Consider the following 19,842-nt stretch of genomic DNA (forward strand, 5'->3'; position numbering starts at 1 on the left):
TGTTTCCTTGGTGTGGAGGACAGGTCTGCTCGCTCCACAGGGCAGGGAGCTGGGGTACAAACGGTGACCAGAGACAAGAAGGCTTGTCCCTAAGTCTTGGACAAACCCTGCTCCCGCTCCTCACCAGGGCCCTGAGTGCCTCATCGCAGACACTGGATTTCCTGGAGATTAACCATTCAGGGGTTTGAGACAGGGAGTCTTGAGGCAGGGAGGCTGGTGGGAGGAGGAAGAGAGAAGAGGCAGCCTCCGGACAGGGAAGGGGAGCTTCCGCAACCCCAGCGCTGGGCGTGTGGCGTGTGCAGCCCTGTACAGACCGCGGGCTCCCAGGCAGACGTTCAGATGTGGTGGCTGTCAGGGGACCACCCCTGCAGTAGGTCAGAGGGGCCCCAAAGTGTCCATTCCCAGGGAGTACTTCTCTGGGAAAGTCCTACTTTGTAAGTCAGATTATTTAGTTACATATTACACTGTTTTTCCCCTTTTGTTTTTTGCTCATCCTGGGCTTTTATTAAAGTCCTGTTTAAAGGTTCTAATCTTGACCTTGCCATGTTGACGGTGCCGAAGGAGGATCCAGGGTCCACCTTTGGACCAAGGTGGTACAGGAGAGCAGTTAAGTACCCAATGGGACCCACCTGGTGGCAGAAGGGAGACTCAGTGAGGGATTCCAGAGGTGAATCTGGTGTAGCGCCCCGCCCCCCCAAATTTCCCCCACACATTGCCAACCTCAGAGAGTCAGGGTTTTATCTCATCAGGGTAGCTTTCCTTACAGATCCCCTTTCTCCATCTAGGACTCTAGCTGTCCTGTCACTTTACTTTGACAGAGCAGCCACCCCTGGCAACTTTCAGTCTGGGCCGCAGCTTCTTGGAGGAGAAAAAGAAATGGTCATGACTCGACACAAAAACCACAATCACCCCAAATTTCCCAGAGTGAAACCCCTACCTCTGTTAGGCCTCCCCGACTCCCACCCCAGCACCATGCCAGGAAAGACTCCCTACGAATTCGACATCATCCACCAAGTCAGAATTTAAAAATAATTATATTAATAATAAATATGTTAAATTACATTTAAAACAATAAATAGAAAAATAAACTGATAAATAAAATCAACAGGTACAAAATGTTTCCAAATTTCAACCAAAAAAACACACAGACGACAGACGAGACAGATGACATAACGAGAGGGTGCGAAATGCAATCACGGGGCCCTTCACAGTTTACGTCGTGTCTCCCTCCTCACCTGGTCACCCTCTTCTGTCCCCGACTCGGAGAGGAGACCGGGAGACTCAGTGGCTGATACCTTTGGGGACTCCGGCCAGTGCGGGGAAGCATCTGGTCCCGCCTCAGGGCCCTTCTGCGAAGCAACCCCAACCCCGGGCGTGTGGGTTCAGAGCACAGGAGCGGGAGGCGGAGGCTGCCAGGCGGGTGGAGGGACGTCCCTACAGCGGCAGGTCGGTGCTGTTGTGCCGGGTTTTCCTGGCGGTGCCATCGTCTCGGGGCAGAGCCCTCTGCAGGTTGGACATGGCCACGGTCTTTTTGAGGTCAATCACAGCATAGGAGTCTGAGCTGCGGGCAGGGTGCGTGGTGGGCACAGGGGCTCGGGGGGCTGAGGGGTTCTGGGGCCCCTTGGGGCGGTCTCCACCCCAGCCCTTCAGCTCCACCTGGATGTAGTTGAGCTGCCTGGGGGGCTCGGGGCCCGGCCGGCGGAAATCAAAGTTGAAGACCCTCGGGGAGCCTCGGTGGCGGGTCAGCGGCACAGGAAAGCTGCCGTGGCTGCGGAGAGCAGCCCGGGTGCTGGTGGGTTTCTGCAGTGGGGTCTCATCCTCCTCGCCTTCAGGGAAGCCGTTGGAGGAGGGTGTGAGCCCATCCCTCGAGTCCCCGTCATCCCCGGCCTCCTCCCCCAGCTGCTGGGCCTGGCTCTCCCACACGGGGGGCAGGGAGGGCAGGTTCTCGTAGTGCAGCAGCGCGGCCCGGCGCTGGGCGAGGCCATTCCAGCCGGGCTCCTCTGGGCTCAGTCTCCAGCCTGCCCCCAGCCGCAGCCCCCCACTGACGTTCTCGTAGGTGCACTTGGGCCGGGCTGGGCACTCGGAAGGGCCCTCGTTGTTATTGTCGTGGTGGAGCGGGTGATGCAGGCTGGGGCAGAGGCCTTGGCACTTGGTCATGTGCCGCCGAGCCGGGGTGGGGCCCAACACGAACTTCACTTGGCCCGGCTGCAGGAACACCTGCGGGTCCCGCTGTTCGGGGCCCCAGGCCTGCGGGGCAAGGGGCGCCCGGCCCTCAGGCAGGGGCTGCAGGCAGTGCCGGCTCCTGCGGTGCTCATCCTCACTGGCTGGCGTGTTGACGTAGGTGTGGGACTGCGGGGGAAGAGTCCAAGGGCAGGAGGGTCCGAGGGCAGAGAGGAAGGAGAGAACAGGGGACAGGATGAGAGAAGAGAAGCACAGGGAAAAGGAGCTGCAGTCTCCTCCTCTTCCTTGTCCTCCTAACCTTCCAGGGAAGCTGCCTCCCTTTCTTGGGACAGGAAGGGACTCTATCAACTTTCTTCCCTCTCATGATCCTCACTGGGAGGAGGTGACATATTTCCCGGTCCCCCACCCCCACCCAGACCCACAGGAAGACGCCGGGCAGCCACTTGCTCACCTGCTCATCGGGGGCAATGAGGGCATGGGTGGACTCCTCCCCGAGCGAGGGGTGTCGCAGGCTGCTTGTCGAGGGGCGCCGGGGCACTGAGAACCGCAGACCCTCTCCCGGGCAGCCAGGGAAGCCATTGGAGAAGCTGGAGACGGTGTAGCCTAGAGCTGGGCACACAGGAGACAAGGGGGTCCTTAAACCACCGGGCAACTACCTACAACCGTGTGTGTGGCATCCTGGGACTCCTCCAAGTGGAGGGGAGACACTCCCAAGGCCCCCAGGGGGTCAGCCCCGCTGAACTGGCAGTCCCCCATTATCTTCACCTTGTATCTGTTCTCCAAACCCTGCCCTTTCCCTCACAGCTCAGCTTGAACCCCACTTCCCCATCACAGCCTTATCTGAAACACTTAAGGCACACCTTGTCGTCACTGGACCGACCCTTCACCTCATTCCAGCTCTGCCACTGAGCTCCAGGGAAGCTCCTCGAAATCAAGGACCGTGTTCCTATTTCTTCTGTCCCCCACGGGCCAGCCGATGGAGTGCCAGACACGGAGCAGGTGCTCAGTGTGATTCAGTGAATGAACAAGCAGAAATTGTGGGAACCTCTCCAGACAGCTGTGGGCAGAGATGCCTGCATAAGCCGTCAGGAAAGGTATATGGGTATGATCCAGTAGACAAAAGGAAGGAAGCAAAACAGCTCCAGACTGCCGTTTCCATGGAAACCCAATGTCTTCCTGTCTGTTCCCCGACCATCCATCAGTACACGACCCTGGACTCCCCAGCCTCCACTTGAGTCACCTGACTGGCCCAGGCCAGGACTTATCCATCCCTAGGAGTCGTCGGATGATAGATGACGGTCCTGGAAGCCTGGCTCACCCAGCCATCCCCTCGCCTGCCTGCCTGACTCATGCCTCCAAGACTGGTGCTTCCTGGGGCTATGCTTGTACGTGCATGTGCGTGTGCACTGGGGTGCTGAGGCGGTGGGGGTTCTCCTCACCATTGGGAGGCTGGGGGGCCCGAGGGAGGTCGAGCTCAGCCGGGTGGCTGTTGCGGGTGATGATGACCGGTTCTTCCATCACATTGATGCTGTTGCACTGCATCAGATCCTGGAGGAGATTGAAGATTTCCTCGGCCCGGGAACACTTAAATGCAAATATCCCTGAAGAAGGAGAGGAAGAAATGAGGCTCCTCTGACCCTGTGTCCTATAGGGAAGGACTAGAGAGGCTGAACAGATGCACAGAGCTCAGGACAAGTCCCTGACCTCCAGTCCCAGGCCTGCAGAGGGGTGGGAGAGGCCCTCACACTGAGCATTCTCCCCAGCACCCTCCAAAGTCTAAGAGCCACAGGAGGAGCTGGCCCCAGGCCCCCGCGGCCCACCCTAACACACTCTATCCATTACCACCATCTTAAGATCTAATACTTCAGCTACATTCCTCCGAGGTTAAATCCTTTTCATAAGGATGTGTGTGCACCAGGGTGAAGGGAAGTGAAGTAAAAAATCAAAGTGGAAGGGCTTCCCTGGTGGCGCAGTGGTTGAGAGTCTGCCTGCCAATGCAGAGAACGCGGGTTCGAGCCCTGGTCTGGGAAGATCCCGCATGCCGCGGAGCAACTCGGCCCGTGAGCCACAATTGCTGAGCCTGCGCGTCTGGAGCCTGTGCGCGGCAACGAGAGGCCGCGATAGTGAGAGGCCCACGCACCGCGATGAAGAGTGGCCCCCGCTTGCCGCAACTGGAGAAAGCCCTCGCACAGAAACGAAGACCCAACACAGCCATACATACATACATACATACATACATAAAAAGAATGTAAGCAGACAAGAATATCATTAAAAAAAAAAAAAAAAATTAAAAAAAAAAAAAATCAAAGTGGAAGGGACAGTGTCAGATGAGTGACCACTCCACCTCACATGCTGCCCCCATCTTCCTCTGCCTGCCACCCCTTACTCCCCGGAAAAATGAGCTCCGCCAGGGCACCAGCCCTCAGCTCTATGCCCAACAGCCTCTAAGCTCTTTGAGGGTGGGAGGGTCTGTCCTGTTCACTGCTTATTCACTGCATACTTAGCCCAGTGCCAGGCCAGAGAGTGACTGTCTACTGTGTATAGGCCCCTGGCCTTATGGAGCTTGAAGTCTGGTGCAGAAAGGAAGGATGGGCTGACTAGCGAAAGGACAAATACGGCAAGGCAACCATGTGGCTCCTGCGTGCAGCCAGCCTTACAGCCCCTTAAACTCCAAGGCAGCAACTCACGGTCCTGGCACAGCAGGACTGGGCTGAGCACACATGACTCAGGGGATCCAAAGATGCTCTTGGGGTGTTGGGCCAGCCTGGGATTCTGCACTCCCCCTGTGTAACAGTGGGACCCATGACTCAGGGGAAGCCACTTGGGATGTACATGTGCACGTTCCAAACAAAGACAAACTAGGTTGGGGTATGAGGTCTGCAGGAATGGGATGAGAAGGATAGAAAGGAGGGGAAGAAATAGGGCTATTCTTTCCTCATTCTATTCTATTTATTATAGCTCATTCCAAGATATGTCAAGAGCTTCGAAAAGGCTGGGAAAGCCTGGAGTTTTAGAAGAACCCTGTGTTGGGGCCTAGGGAGCTCCTCTGGGATCTCCAGTGTGGATTAATCACCACCAGGAGCAGAGAGGCCCCTTCCTCCCCTCTCTTTGCTCAGCCAGCGTTAACTGCTTCTGCCTCATGAATTCCAAAGGTAAGGTGCACAGAGGGGCGGGCTCCCCCAGCCAGTACAACCTCAGAGACACACTGTTGTGTTGGTGGCCTCATCAGAGGAGCTTGCTCATTCCATCCCTGCAGTCACACCTCCGCACTGCATTGAACACAATCCCTTGTGGGATTCCTTCTAGCAGAGCTTAGGCCTGTGTCCTCAAAGAAGGCCCAGACCATGCCACCCCTTCAAAGAGCCATGGCTGGCCCCAGCCTTGACTTCATGCAACAACCCACCCCTCCCTGACCTCTGGCTGCAGGGAGAAAGGGGAAGAAGGCAGAATACCTCACACTCCACCACCCACAGGTGACAGGAGACAAAGATTAACCTCGTGAGGGTTACTCTGTATACCACGGACCTCCCCAAATCTATCATTCCCATGCCACACAGCCCCAAGGCAGCCAGAGCTCTTGCCTGACCTTTCATTATACACAAGAACCAGGGTATATGACTTGGGGCTCAGTTTGTTTCTACTTATGGGGCAAGAGAGACCCTGAAACTAGAGTAAGAGAGGGAGGAGGAATTGCTTGCTTTCCCAGGCCTGGGAGCACTAGCTCCTTCCCGTGGGCTGTGCAACAAATGACCTCACAGAGCCCCCCAGGCCAGAGTTGCAATGATTGAAGAGAAAAAGCACTGGCCTGGGAGTCCACTTAGTTCTGTGTGCTCTTGGCCACGACCCTTCCCTTCTCTGGGCAACACCTGCCAAGTGGACAGACTTCCCCACTGTCCCTCAAGCTACGACTTCCAGCCCCAGTACCTGTCCCAGGCACACAAGCCCCCATCCCAGCGTGAGGCAGGGGCTGGTACTCACCCTGGCCAGTCTGACACCGGCGGCCACTCTCAAAAGAGAAGAGGTTGGAGTCATAGCCATAGCGCCGCAGGCAGAGGTAAGGCCAGCGGACAGCCTCGCGCCGATGCAGGTGCAGCACCAGCTCGCTCTGCGTCAGCTCCATCACTCCGGAGCCCAGCTCCACCCCCTCATCATCCACATTCGTCACCTGGCAGGGGCAGGGGACAGAAGGGTTAATGGGTGAGTCCAACAAGTGTGTCCAGGTCCGTGAGCCACTGGGAATGCCACACGATTACTGGGACACGGATGAAGCAGCACCGCTGACCCACTACAGTTCTCTAGGCCTTAGTTTTGTCATTTGGGCAGTGAGGGGAGGGGTGGTTAGTCGACCTCCAAGGTCAGATGGTTAGATGTGCAAAGTTAGATGACCCTAAATGGTCCATGGCTGGTATCCAAGGACCAGATGTTAATGGGAGAATAGGTTCTGTTGTAAGTTCAAAATCTTAAGACCCTGGGAGAGTCAAACCCAAGCAGAACAAATATAAAGGCCTCCACCACCTCCCCAACTGCAGGACCTTGCTGAGGGCTCCCTCTTCTGGTGAGCAAGCGAAACCTGGGCCTCAAGATGCCGGGGTGAGGAGGGGGCGCCCCCTACAGGGAGGTGGAAGGAGCAAGGCGGGGGTGCACCCAGGTCCACTGGGCCGGGCCTCAGCTTCCCAAAGCAAACAGCAAACACTAATACTGTGCTTAACATGTGTTAAGCACTGTTTGAAATACTTGACACATGTTAATTCACAAATACAGACTTTTGTTGTTTTCTCCGAAAAGTTATAATGTAAAGTTACAAAAACACACTGACAGGAGTGAACATTCTGAAAGCACAATCTTTGCTACTCTTATTACAGCATTTCTTCATTCTTAGTAATACCAAGAGCCACAAAAAAGGCAGTGGCCTGAGCCCGTTCTCCTTGGCACTGCTCAGAGGTCCTGAGCTTGCGAAGCCCACAACCTCAGCCAGTCATTTCACCTTCTCTAGGGAGGTTGAAGCAACTTGACAGCTCGGGCCGAGCCCAGGAGGCCGCGCTGGGAATGTGGGAGAGGAGGGGGCTGTGGGTACCTTGAACTTGCTGGGGTGGTTGTCTGGGACGCTGTCTCTGTTCAGGCAGCTGCAGCAGCTCCCCATGGTGTCAGAGCAGCCGGCCCGCCCTAGGGAAAAACACAAGGGACAGGAAGGTCATCGAGGTCAGCTCCCAAAAGGCCTGCTCTGGGGAACTCTGGCCGAACCACCTCGTTTTGATCACCTACTCTGTCTAAGACTCACAGTCCCTCCCTCAAGGAGTTCACATTCTCAATCCAGGACCAGACACACACTGGATAAACATTAATTCAATTTAGGACGTGTTAAGGATTAATGCTGATGGAGGGATGGAGAGAGCTTCTTAGGGGCAACATTTGATCTGGACCTTAAGAAGTATGTAGGATTCTGACTGATGTAATGACAGGGAAGGGCAGTCTGGGCAGCAGGAAAAGCATGGTTAAAAGTAGGGACCCAGATGAAGTGATCTGCATTAGGAGTTGGGTGCCAGCCCAGTGCCCTCCTCCAGATTCAGTGAGGAAACTGTAGTTGGGAGTCCCAGACACTTTGGCCTGGACCTTTCTCCTTGTTCCTCCTTTTCCACCTCACTCCTCCCACATCATCCAAATCCTCTCTTTTCTTTCCTCACCACCATCCCAACATCCACCTCAAATTTATCTTTTTGATGTTCTCTTCAAATGAGATGTTACATTATGGTCAAGAGATAGACTCAGAAGATTGAACATTTAAAACAGAGCACTACTTATATAACCTTGAGTTGGTATTTCTTCATTAAAAAAATAAACGCTGGGTTTGCTCCCCTTTGTCCAAAGGGGAGAACAGAGGCCTTAATATCTGTTTTTTTCCTCAAGGATTACGGCACTCGAATTAGACGCCACAACAGTTGGGCCTGTGCCTAGGATGGAGGTGATACCACCAGGCTACAGTGACCTAAGGGAGCAAGCAAACACATGGACCGATTCCAACCAGAAGTTATGGGTTTGCAACTTTCTGCAAGAAATGAATCAGCAGGATTAGGTATCTTTCTAGAATTCCCGCTGAAAGTGTAAAGCCTTGAACAATCCTGACTTGCACCCTCTACTCCTCCCAACTTGGAAAACTCCAGAAAAGTGGCTCCTATACACAGCTCTCACCTCACCCAGGCCATCGGGGAGCTGACCATGGGAGGGGCATGGGGAAGGATCCCCACTTTATTCCCCCTGTTCTTGGTGGGGTGTCATGGCAAGCAGTCTGCAGAGAAGTCACCTGGATCTCCCTGGGACACACCTGGGGCTCACCTAGCATAGGAGACAGAGACCACAGGTTAGTGGAAACCTTCCATTCTCACCCCCAATTGTTAATGAAACTGACTTGCCGTCAGTCCATCCCACCTGGATATCTATTCCAGCCCTAATGGGATAGAAACACCAATGAAGGAAGTGAGAGCAAGAGCAAAGGGACCACAAATTCTAAGCCCCATAGGCCCTGAGAGGGACAGACTCCCCTGGCATCAGTGACTTTGAAGTCTGAGGCAGCCCAGGACATTTTAAGTCACCTCTAGACCCCATCTGAATCCTGTTACAACCAATATCAAGATCACCACCTTACCTTTGCTGAGAACTTGAACTCTACAGAGAGCTTTCTCAAAAGGACACTAAGATGTATTAGAAAGAGCAATGGCTTATGATTCAGGAAACCAGTAGTCTTTTTTGTTGCTACTAAGTATCTGGGAGAGTCTGCCAAGTAGATTCTCCATCACCACCCCCAACTCCCACCCCAAGGCCTTAGTTTTGAAGGGAAACATCTGTCAACTGTGGAACTTCTAGCTTCAATAACCTCTAGAGGTAAGTTTGTAGGACAAACATAGCTAAAATCAACATTTTCCTCTTCTAGGACAAGCTCCTTCAATCTCACATGTGGAAGCTTGATAGATTTTCTGTTCTCCAAACTCTGAAAGGCCTAAAAGTTAACATAAATGCTAACAATCAATCAAAATTTCAGTAATCTGAGCCCTAGGTGGACAAGTCGACAAGCCAGTACCCTGGAGATCCTTGAAATCCCACCCTCCTGCTCTGGAAAAACAATGTCATTTCCCAGGGCCCCTGGTGCTCTGCATCCTTGGACACTTCCCAGGTAAAAGGACGCCTACCCTCTTGGTCTGGCTTACTCTCTGGAAGGGGGCAGCAGGATGAGGAAGGTATGCACAGCCTAAAGGCAGACAGCTGGGTAAATATTGGGGCTTGAGCCACCAACAGGGAGTCTGGGGGTGAAGCCAAGAACTACAGGGTGCAAGATGGGGTAGGGCGCTGCACCTTTTCCTGTCCCCTTCACTTCTCTTTAAGATACCAGGACATATCATGACAGCCCAACGAGGGGGGTTACATCGGGTGGGACAGGAGGAGGGGTCGCTGGTCTGAGACAGGTGTAGATTGGGGGTGGGAGTTTGAGGTTATAGGGACTCAAAACGTATGAGAGGGATCAGGGAAATGTGGACAAATTTTTTGGATTTGAGCACGGTGCAAGGAGAATGGGGGACATGAAGACTCAGAGGAATTTCAGGGCGGTGGATGCATCTGGGGGCATCCAGGAGAGAATGGTGCTCTGTGAGCGTATCAGGGGAATTTGCAGGAGTGAGGGGTTCTGAGGGCTCCAGGACACATGAAGGTGTGTCCGGGGGTGGGGGTGGGGTGGCTCTGGGGGCTTAGAGACAGATTTAGGTAACAGGGTTGACAGGCGAATTTCTAGATACCGGGAAGGAATAGGGGAGGTCAGGGCCGCGCGTTGTCCCTGGATCCCCGCCCCCAGCCCCGGGTTTCCACCGACCGCCCGCCCGGGGCTTCCTTGGGAGGGAGTGGAGACTGCGGCGCGGCGCGGTGCGGCCTCGGTGGAGCCGCCTCGCCCCCGCCCCGCCGCGCCCCGACTCACATCGCCCCGCGGCCCGGGCGGCGCCGGGCCCCGCTCCCGGGTCCCGCTTCAGCAGCCGCCACCCGCCCGGAGCTAAAGCCTCCCCTCCCCGTGGCGGCGGGGTCAGAGGTCACCGGTAGCACCAACGAGACGCTGCGGCGGGCCGACCCGATCGGGGGCGACCGGCGCGCAGCCTAGAAGGTCCCTTTGGAGGACTTTGCAGTAGGGAGCAGGGAGCATGCGCAGACGCCAGAGGGCGCTCGGGGCCAGCGACTGAGAGAGCCCGGCGGGGACGGGGCGGAGCCTGGGGCGGGGGCGGGGCTCGGGGCTCGGGGCGGGGCTGAGGGGGACCAGAGGTAGAACCAAAGGTTTCCACTCCCAGGATCAGAAAAAGGACCCGAGCGGCGGGCGGGGCGGGGGAGAAACACGAAAGATTGGGGGAGGAGCCTGAAGGGATGGAAGGGAGAAGGGCAGGACGAGGGACCCCAGGAAGGGCCTGGGGACAAGGGGGAGGGAATTAGGTGGGGTGGGGACACACAGAGAGGGGCGGGGCTAGGAGACAAGAAGGAAGGTCTGGGGGGGACCTGCAGGCTCTGAAAGGCGTTCTGTTCCGCGAGTGCTTGAGGACCCGGCATAACGATGGCTCCCGATGGTCTGCTCTGCGCCCGCCGGGACGCGGTCCCAGTGCTAAGCCCATGGGCACGGGGGCAGTGGAGCCTGCACACTTTCCACCCGAGATCCCTCCAATGCTTTTCTTCAGTCGGCAGCTCTAGGCCCCTCCCCCCGTCCGGCTCTACCAGCCCCGGAGGGGCTGGCAGGGCCCGCGTGGGGCGTGGGAGCGGAAGGCGCGCTCCCGGGGCGGGCAGAGGCGGGTGTCGAGGCCTGAGGGTGGGAACTGGGTGAAGGGCCCGACGGCAGGGTCTGTCCAGAACTGCCCGGACAACAGCGCGCAGCGAGGGTGAGACCCCGGCGGAGTCCCGTCCCTTCCCCTAAACTCCCAGCAGCCAGACTGGGAACCCCAGCTGACTCGGGAACCACACCGCGTCCCACTTCGGAGGTGGGCCCCGCATGCCCAAGAAAAAACTTTAGGGATCTGTCGAGAGGGCACTTGGCGGGACCAGACACTTCTCTTCCCCTTCTTCCTCTCACTGTCCCGGGAAACCTTCCATCCCTTACACCCTCCTCCTCCCCCGCCACTTCCCAATCCCTAGACTCTGCACTTCAGGGCAGGGGTGGGTTGGGAAGGTGGAACTCCTGAGACTGGTTACACCCGCGCGGGGGCGGGGAGGGGGTTCAGTCTTGTCCCTTTTGTAAGGGGGGAGGGGAATTCTGGAAGGAATCCAGCACGTAAGTGGGGTCCAGTGCTAAGTGGACGTGGAGTTATGCCGCCCTGGGGGGATGAAGGGTGAGGGGTGAAGACTGATTTCTGAGTGTTGTTCCTGTGTGGGATGATTTCATGCAAACTAGAACTAATCTGGAAGAGAGGGTGCAAGTTTCCTCTGGGGCCCGATACCCCGCTTCGATGCCCACCCCCTCCCCCAAGCATCTCTTGTTGCCTGGAGCCCCAGGGGACATGGCTACTCCTGGCCCTGGGTGTGAACAGCCCATCCTGGCTGCCTTCCACTGGAAACCTGATCTGAGGGACAGAACAGGAAGGAAGCAGATGGGTGTGGAGCCAGGAAGCAGGGAAGGGTGGCACAGGGCGGGGGCTCCGGGCTGGGAAGCACTATAATTGTCACAGTCCAAACCCTGTCCCCAGCCCCAAAGCTGGGTCTTATAGAGGCCAGGGATTTGGTGGTGCCCTCCTGTGCCCAGCTGCCGTTAGAATACAACCCAGCTCTCAAACGCAACCTCCTCCTCTAAAGCTTCCCTTAGCCTTCTAACGTGACCTCAGGCAAGTTTAACCTCAGTTTGTTTCAACCGTAAAATGGGATAATAGAAACTACCTCACAGGATTGTTGTGAGGATGGACTATATTATGTAACATGCTGGAAAAGTCCCTGGCACAGGGTAAACATTCTAGAAAAGTTTCCTGTTTTTTTTTTTCTTCCTAGGGTGCTGTGTATATCTGCCCAGAACCCTGGCCCCATCCTGCCTGGTTTCATCTGTGCCTTACCCAGTAGACTATGAGCTCCTTGAGGGCAGGGGCCATCCCTTTTCTACTTCAGTAGTCACCTCCTATCCCCAAGATACTGTGGCCATACCAGGGCTTGCCCAGAGGAGGGCTGAAGAGATGCACTTTGAATTATCCAATGAAGTTGCCACTAGAGATAGAAGATAGAAGCACAGGATTTCGTCTGTCCTGGAGGAGCTGATAGACTAGATGAGGAGCTGAGAGAGACACAGGGAGCAAAGAGAAACATTAGGTGCTAAATCTTGTGGCACCCACTGTACTTATTTCTGGAGCTCGGGGAAAGGACAGCTGGTATGAGCTGGATTGGCTGAGAAGGGCCTCCCGGTGAAGTGGTCCTTTCACCCAGCCCAAGCCTACAGCGGGAAAAGCAGAGAGAGGTGAGGAAGTAGGCTCACTGGGTGCTGAGTGCACAGTGAGAAGTGGTGGGAGCTATGGCTGGGGAGGTGGGGAACAAGGGGCCAGTCTACCCAAAGGCTCACCAGAAAGGCAAAATGCCCTCTCCTTCCACTATGGGCCTCCTGTTTCCTCCATCCCAATCTTGGGAGACCCCAGAGTTTGAGCTTCAGAAACTCTGGAGGTGAAAGGTTTGGCCTCAAGATCCGGCTCTGCCATTTACTAGCTGTGTGACCTTGGGCAGACCATGTACGCTTTGCAAGCCTCAGTTGGGCCATCTGTAAAATGGTGATAAGAATACCACCTGATTCACATAGCTGTTGGGAGGACTGAAGGAGATAACGCCCATAAAGCATTTAGCCTGCCTAGCACACTGTCGTGGCCCAATAAATGGGAGGCATCTTGTTGTTTTCTGTGCAGACTTTGCCACCAATGTCACTGCTGAACTCTGGCTGGCCCCACCGAGGGGAGAGGCTGACCCCTCCGGAGCCAAATCCACCAGTCAACTCAGACAGCAACCCAGGTCACGGGCCAGAGGAGGACCCTGAGGAAACCTCTGCTCAGGTGGTAGGGGTCCTGCCCTTCCCTCTGAGACCAACATCCCCTCCATCCTTTGGGCCTCTTCCCATTTCCACCAAGTGGGAGGTAGTTAGCCTTTGTGCCCAACTTCTTGCAGCCCTTTCTCTTTGCAGGAATCCCTGTCCCTACAGCCCTCTCAGGACACAGGGGTTCGACTTCTTTAAACTTATCCACATGAATACATGAATACTCTCCTAGGGGGTCTGTGTTGTCAAAGCAGAACCTAGGGAATTTGGCCCTAAGGCGTGAAAGGGGTGATTTCAAGCATAAGAAGGAAGCTGTTTTGGAGTGTGCCCCCCCTAACCTGCCTCAGTCAGACCACAAACATGGGAGTGGATCAGCTGTCTTTGTGATCTTGAAGGAGGATCCTCCAAATGGAGGGGGGTGCTTGGATGTTGTTCCAGATTGGCGAAGAGGTGGCAATGAAGAGGGAAGGAAAGAAGGGGAAGGAAGGAAAAGCCGAGCTCTGCTTCTCTCCTTTTGCTGCGTTTCCTCAGGATCCTGAAGTCCTGAGCTTGGGGAACCCTGGCCTGGACACCAACCAAGCCCCCAGCTGGCCTGGACTCCGGACCCTCCTGCAGCAGCTCCCTCCGCAGGACAGCGATGTGGGTCTCCCTCTCCCCAGCTTTCCTCTCTCTTGCCTCCCTTTCTTTACTTACCGTGGGAAGAAGTTTGGTCCAAAAGGCAGGGGACGTGCATTTAAGGCCTAGCTTTGCCACTAATTGGGGGAAGTCATCCCCCACCCCCCAGCCTGAGCTTTCACAACTACATAATGGGTGCAGTAACATCTGCTCTGCCCACCACAATGCTTAGTTGAAGAGCAAATGAGAAAATGGACATGACCAGCTTTTGAAACTGATAATGGAATGTACAAATGTAGAGAGTATGGTGGTTAAGTATTTATTAAGGGCCTATGTGTGCCCAGTCTAAAGGCTTACAGTTCAGCTGGGGAGGCGAGGCAGGAGAATAGGGAATAAATAGGGAAAATACAGTGGGAAGTGATATTAAGCTACAGCTCATTGGGAGCCAGGATCTAAATATATGGAGATGGGATAAGTGCTGTAGGGCTGTCAGGACCTGAGCAATCACCATTCTTGGGGTGGGGGCAGTGAGACGGGAGGTGGACTTATGCCAGTTCTTTTCCCTCTTTCCCTCTCCTCAGTGCCCTTCTGTGCTGTTATCTCCTGCACCTCCCTGAGGTTTCACAACCTTCCTTTGACCCAGCAGCTAAACCTCCCCTCTCCAGTCAAACTTCAACCTTGCCTGCTGGGACTCTCCCGGTCACAGTGGACATCTGTTTCTGCAGGAGCGCTACTGCCTGGCCCTTGGGGAGGAGGAGCTGGCTGAGCTGCGGCTCTTCTGTGCCCAGCGGAGGCGGGAGGCCCTGGGACAGGGGGTGGCCCGCCTAGTACCTCCCAAGCTTGAAGAATGCACCTGTGAAAAGGTATGTAGCACCCTCCCCCCAATATTCCCCTTCCTCCTCTTTGCCCTCTCACTTCTTCAGAAGGGGCTGGCTTCTGGGACTCTGGAGGGGGAAAAGGGGTTTGGGGATTGACAGTTTGGCAAAGTTTAGGAAAAAGGGAAACCAAATTTAGGGGTTCTTCGTGGAGCCTGCAGTGGAGGTGGGCTTGCCAGAATATGGGGAGAACAGTTAGGTTGGGGTTGGGATGGAAGAGTCAGGAGAGAAGGTAGGAGGGTGGTGTGGCCTCTGACCAGCCCAGCACCCGCACCCCGCAGTGCAGGGAGCAGCTGAGGCCAGGGGAGTACGGAGTGTTCGCAGCTCGGGCAGGAGAGCAGCGCTGCTGGCACCGGGCTTGCTTTGCCTGCCAGGCCTGTGGCCAGGCCCTGATAAACCTCATCTACTTCTACCACGATGGGCGTCTCTACTGCGGCCGTCATCACGCAGAGCTGCTGCGGCCTCGCTGCCCGGCTTGTGACCAGGTACAGCCTCGAGGGGAGGGGCTGGAGGGGGTCTGCCCAGGGTCCAACGCGGCAGATGCAACGGGACACCTCTTCCAGTACCACGGAGTGGGGAACAGAGAACTAGGAACCAGCCTGGGAACTTTGTATTCCCTTTGCTCTGACTTGAGCTCTGGGCACCTGGAACTCGTTGCCTTTGTGCCCTCCCTCACCGCAAGCAGAGTCTCCCAAATTTTCTTGGACTGAGAGAATTTCTCCAGAGCGGGAACTCTTAGACAGACGTTCATCTCAGTACGTCGGGTGCCCAGTGCTGGGCCTGCTCCTGCGAGGAACTCCCTCAATGTCCGCACAAGAGGCTGCACGGAACCCTGGGTTGGGCGTCCAGGAGACCCAGGTCGCACTTCTTCAGGCTGTGCCACCTGCTAGCTGGGAGATCCTGGCTAAGCCAATCAGCCCTCCCCGCATCCGAGAGTGGTTGAGTAGATCAAATGGGAATGTCTGTAGACGTGCTTTAGCGTCAACTGGGTATAAGGCGTGGTTACTGGATGAATGAATGAGTGAATGAATGAATGAGCCGTTCCCCTCTCCCTCTCCCAGCTGATCTTCTCCCGCCGCTGCACCGAGGCCGAGGGACGGCGCTGGCACGAGAACCACTTCTGCTGCCAGGACTGCGCCGGGCCCTTGGGCGGGGGACGTTATGCCCTGCCGGGCGGCGGCCCCTGCTGCCCCAGCTGCTTTGAGAGACGCTATTCGGATGCCGGCTCGAGTCCGGCCCCGACAGTGGAAGGCAGGGCGTCCCCGGGTAAGAGAGGAGAAGGTGTAGATCAAAGGGGAAGGGGGCAGCGGCTTGGGCTGGGCTGAGGAGGGGTTCTCCCGGGCTGGGACCCTCGTCCCGGTCCCACGCCGTCCCGCCCCTCCAGCAGCGCCCCCGTCCCCCCCACCGCACCCCCAGACCCGAGCCTCGGGGCCCGCAGCTCTCACCGCGCGTCCCTGGCCGGAGCGCTCCGAGGGCCTCCAGAACCCACCCCGCGCCGCGGTTGAGGCTGCGGCGCGGGACTCGCTCCTGGGCTGGGTCCGCGGCCGCCCTCTGCTGGGCGGAGGCGGGGAGGGGCGGGGAGCCGGGAGAGGACTCACCGCGGCGGCGCGCAAGGCCCGGGGGCGGGGCGGGAGGCTGGGCCCCGACTGGGACTGGCTTCTGGCGGCCGCCCCGCCCGGGTCTGGGAGAGGGAGACTCGCGGCTCTGAGATGGGCGTTTCTGACCCGGCCCGGAACAGGGGAGGCGGAGCTCGGCGGAATTGAAGACGGGCACCGCGCCCCGCGGAATGCCGCGATCATCTCCCGGGCAGCCATTCTCTCTACTGCCGCCAGCTCCAGTCTGGAAACCCAGAGGGGGACGCTTGGATCCAGCCCGGAGCAGGAGTGTAGAGCTGGGGACCAGGCGGAGACACCCAAAGGGCAAGAGCAGGGCTGCCCAGAGACTCCCCTTGATCCCAAGGAGGACGCTTCCTGCGCCACCTGCTCCTCTTCCTCTGAATCGGAACCCGAAGGCTTTTTCTTAGGCCAGCGCCTTCCCCGGCCCTGGGAGACCCCCGGCAATCTCCAAGCTGGGGACAGCGACACCTCCAGGAAGCATTGCACCATTTGCTAGTGGCGCGGCCCGGAAAAAGGGTGGCGGGGGAGGTGATCTGTAAGGTGAGAGAGCAAAGCTCTCCTCCCCCTATAAAAATCCTAGACTGATCGCCATCAGGGCCATGGCTGGGAGAGGCGGCGAAATGACAAATTTGGAGTGCTTCCTTTTAGCCCGCACATTCTATGACTTTTCATGGAGACTCTGGGGGAGCCCCATTCCTCAGAGCTACGCATCCCCTTTTGAGTGAGACCCTACCCCACCCCCACAGGCTGGGCAGCCCCATCCTCAGCATCCTCCTCCTGAGCCAACGAAGTGATCACTCAGAGACCACCTGTGACTGACAGGGTGGGCCAGCCGAAGGCCAGGAGGGAGCCGGAGGTGGAACCCGACCAGGGGAGGTTGGAGCTGGACGGCGCTCCTCTCCCGGCAGAGGCCGCGGACTGGCAGCCCGGGAGTTCTCACTCCCGGCGTCTGACCGAGCTCAAGCCACTGCGCCCCCTGTCGGCGGGTAGCCAGCGGAAGTGCAAGACCGGAAGTTGCGTGATCTGCTGGCGCCGACAAGGGGCGTGGTGAGAGACCTTGCGGAGCGCTGTGGTGCTACTATGGCTTCCAGTGGGGCCGGCGTGATCGCTGCGGGCTCGGCAAATGAAGCTCCCGAAATTCCAGACAACATGGGAGACTGGCTTCGGGGCGTCTACCGCTTCGCCACCGATAGGAATGACTTCCGCAGGTAACCGAGGCACGGGAGCTTGGTCGCTCTCCTGCCCTTCGCGCACGTATACATACCTGCCAGGTTTCCTTCTTCGCCGAGGCTGGGCCCTCCGGATTTTTTACACCGCCAATATCTCGGCCATTTCGTGGCTCTGGCTGTGCTTTGCTGAGGTCCTTGACCGGGAGAGTTCCCGTGCGGCCAAAGCGCTCCTTTCAGTCACCGGGCTCTGTCTAGAGAATCTCACCCTGCCCGCGGAGACCCGGGGAGAGGAGGCGCCAACACGTAAACAGGCTTTTCGGCCCTGGACGAGTACTTAATTGGGTTTTGCATTTGACCCTACTCTTATTAGACGTAGAAACGAACCTTAAATAACCATGTGGGTCTTGCGCAACCTATTATGTAACGATCGATGCTCTTGCGATTCTAAAGTGCTTTTGCCTTGGGAGGGGGTGGTTTCCAGAGTGGTGATGGGAAGCTTCCCCCCACCCCCCAGCCCATCTTTCACTGACCGAAGACACGTGACTCAGTGAACACAGGGTTAAAGGGATGCATTTTTTCCAGGAACTTGATCCTCAATTTGGGACTCTTTGCTGCCGGAGTTTGGCTGGCCAGGAATTTGAGTGACATTGACCTAATGGCACCTCAGCCTGGGGTGTAGCCGTAAAGGTAAGCATTAACCACTGTTCTGCCTGTTTTAGGAGTCCTAGAGACTGGGAGAAGAAATAATTTATATCAGCAATTCACAAAGTAATAGATAAGAGACTTGATGTAAAACCCTTGGCTATTCCTAGTTAGATGTGTCTCCAGATGTTCCAGGGGATTTGAGTCTCTTACCAATTTCCCTCTAGTAATTTTACATTTCTAATGCCACCTGTTGTCTGATTGTAGACACATGGAACCCCTGTGCTGTACTTGAACCTTCCAAAAACACAGCCTCCGATCTGTGACCGTCACAAGACTTGCCCTGATGGCGGCTGAAGTTTGATTCAGATGGACACCTTTCCTTCCCTGCTTGATTTCCTTTTCTTTGCTGAGTCCACTCAGAACACCCTTCTCTGGTCAGCAGGTAGGGTTCAGCTAAAGTGTTGTCCTGTGTTCTGTAAAGTTCTGTACATAGTTCCAAAGTTTCTGCAGGGGATGATCTTTGCTCTTGTCCTGAGGAATATTCTAATGGTATTTTAACAAATAAAGACTGTACACAAAGACAGCCATTTTATTCTTTTAATAAGAAACTTCGGCTTACAAAAACAAGGTGTAAAAAGTCAAGATTTACAAAAATCATAAAAACATGATTTATATTTCACACTCGAGAGAGACAGGAACAAGCCCCAAACACGGATTGTAACAGAGATGGTTTGCTTCATATTAAAAAAGGAAACTGTAGCCACCGTTCATTGATGTTAGCATAGGATGAAGCATATTGTTGAGGAATTTCCATTTTTGAGCAGTACTAAGGGAAGAAGTCATTTGGTGTTGCATAGCATTTTAGTGCACCGGCTGGGTGTTCCAGGCACCAGGGAGGCATTGTTGCTGTAGTACAGTGGGATTTGAGGGCAGTGAGGTGCAGGCAGAGGCAAGGTGTAAGTAAGCCTGGGCAGTGGGTACTGAAGTGACACTGCTTGAGGAAGCTGCTTCCTTCACAAGGAAACAGATTATTTTCTGACCGTAAAATTCATGGTAGTGCCACTGTCCAGGAGTTTGGGGTTCTTTGGAAATGGAATATGTAAGGAACTGGCATGGAAAGAATCACATAGGCTTAGAAAGGTGTGGACACAGTGACAGGCTCCCCTTGGCAATTTTTCTAGTTGATTTGCTCTACTAGGCATTTAAAAAAAATACATACTACTATTCTGTGCCGAGTCTCTTACGGAACTGGTATGGGATTAAAGGACATGAATTGGAAAGGAGGGTCAGTATAAATGCACCATAGTGGCCTAATTGTTAGTTGACAGGTGTTGTCTCTAGCAATCTGTTCACTAAAGGTAAACAGAATAAAATGGTCCTTCTTGATCCTGCTGGCATAAATGTGATTAAGAAAGCTGTTAGAGAATTAGATTTTTTATATGTTAAAGAAAAGCACCATTCTCTTATGAGCATTAATCAGGGAGGAGGTCTCATCTCTCAGGAGGAAGGAGTTTGAGCTTGTATGAATTCAGGTCTGTGGCTGGCTTAACATGAAGGCAGGATCCTTTTAAGAGTCTACATGGGGACCACAGATGCTCTGACAAGTTTATATCTGATGGGGAAAGGTAACATACATGAAGCAAGGCTTAGGTTTAAAGCCATCCCCCAGCAAATGGTGACCAGGAAGGAAACTTTTAAGTCCCTTCAGCCTGCATCAGACCACTGCACTAAGA

The 19,842-nt window shown here is 55.5% G+C and overlaps 3 protein-coding genes across 10 annotated transcripts; 2 read left to right on the top strand and 1 right to left on the bottom strand.

Annotated features, from left to right (window-relative positions):
• Positions 1 to 1,023: 1,023 nt before the first annotated feature.
• Positions 1,024 to 16,484, bottom strand: FRS3 (fibroblast growth factor receptor substrate 3). 4 transcript variants are annotated; one of them, XM_057555330.1, is made up of 7 exons: positions 16,125 to 16,484; positions 8,368 to 8,511; positions 7,256 to 7,344; positions 6,160 to 6,346; positions 3,621 to 3,782; positions 2,633 to 2,790; positions 1,024 to 2,349 (listed from the first exon to the last, which is right to left on the bottom strand). In XM_057555330.1, exons 3-7 carry the CDS (start codon positions 7,319 to 7,321, stop codon positions 1,435 to 1,437), a joined length of 1,488 nt encoding a protein of 495 aa, XP_057411313.1. In that variant the 5' UTR covers positions 7,322 to 7,344; positions 8,368 to 8,511; positions 16,125 to 16,484; the 3' UTR covers positions 1,024 to 1,434. The 4 variants fall into 4 exon arrangements, with proteins under 4 accessions (XP_057411313.1, XP_057411315.1, XP_057411312.1 ...); XM_057555332.1 differs by lacking the exon at positions 16,125 to 16,484 and adding an exon at positions 10,139 to 10,329 and having other exon boundaries at positions 8,373 to 8,511; XM_057555329.1 differs by lacking the exon at positions 16,125 to 16,484 and adding an exon at positions 10,139 to 10,329.
• On the top strand, positions 10,851 to 17,020 carry PRICKLE4 (prickle planar cell polarity protein 4). Of its 5 annotated transcripts, none has more exons than XM_057555335.1 (8): positions 10,851 to 11,174; positions 12,172 to 12,628; positions 13,065 to 13,211; positions 13,721 to 13,828; positions 14,530 to 14,667; positions 14,961 to 15,164; positions 15,741 to 15,945; positions 16,418 to 17,020. In XM_057555335.1, exons 3-8 carry the CDS (start codon positions 13,077 to 13,079, stop codon positions 16,789 to 16,791), a joined length of 1,164 nt encoding a protein of 387 aa, XP_057411318.1. In that variant the 5' UTR covers positions 10,851 to 11,174; positions 12,172 to 12,628; positions 13,065 to 13,076; the 3' UTR covers positions 16,792 to 17,020. The 5 variants fall into 5 exon arrangements, with proteins under 5 accessions (XP_057411318.1, XP_057411317.1, XP_057411316.1 ...); XM_057555334.1 differs by having other exon boundaries at positions 10,851 to 11,075; XM_057555333.1 differs by lacking the exons at positions 10,851 to 11,174; positions 12,172 to 12,628 and having other exon boundaries at positions 12,640 to 13,211.
• Positions 17,021 to 17,222: 202 nt separating this feature from the next.
• Positions 17,223 to 18,692, top strand: TOMM6 (translocase of outer mitochondrial membrane 6). Its single transcript, XM_028162784.2, has 3 exons — positions 17,223 to 17,503; positions 18,047 to 18,151; positions 18,374 to 18,692. The coding sequence occupies exons 1-2, from the start codon at positions 17,376 to 17,378 to the stop codon at positions 18,141 to 18,143; spliced, it is 225 nt and encodes a 74-aa protein (XP_028018585.1). The 5' UTR covers positions 17,223 to 17,375; the 3' UTR covers positions 18,144 to 18,151; positions 18,374 to 18,692.
• Positions 18,693 to 19,842: the final 1,150 nt, after the last annotated feature.

The sequence above is a fragment of the Balaenoptera acutorostrata genome, chromosome 10, assembly GCF_949987535.1.
Source record: "Balaenoptera acutorostrata chromosome 10, mBalAcu1.1, whole genome shotgun sequence".
Lineage (NCBI taxonomy): Eukaryota > Metazoa > Chordata > Mammalia > Artiodactyla > Balaenopteridae > Balaenoptera > Balaenoptera acutorostrata.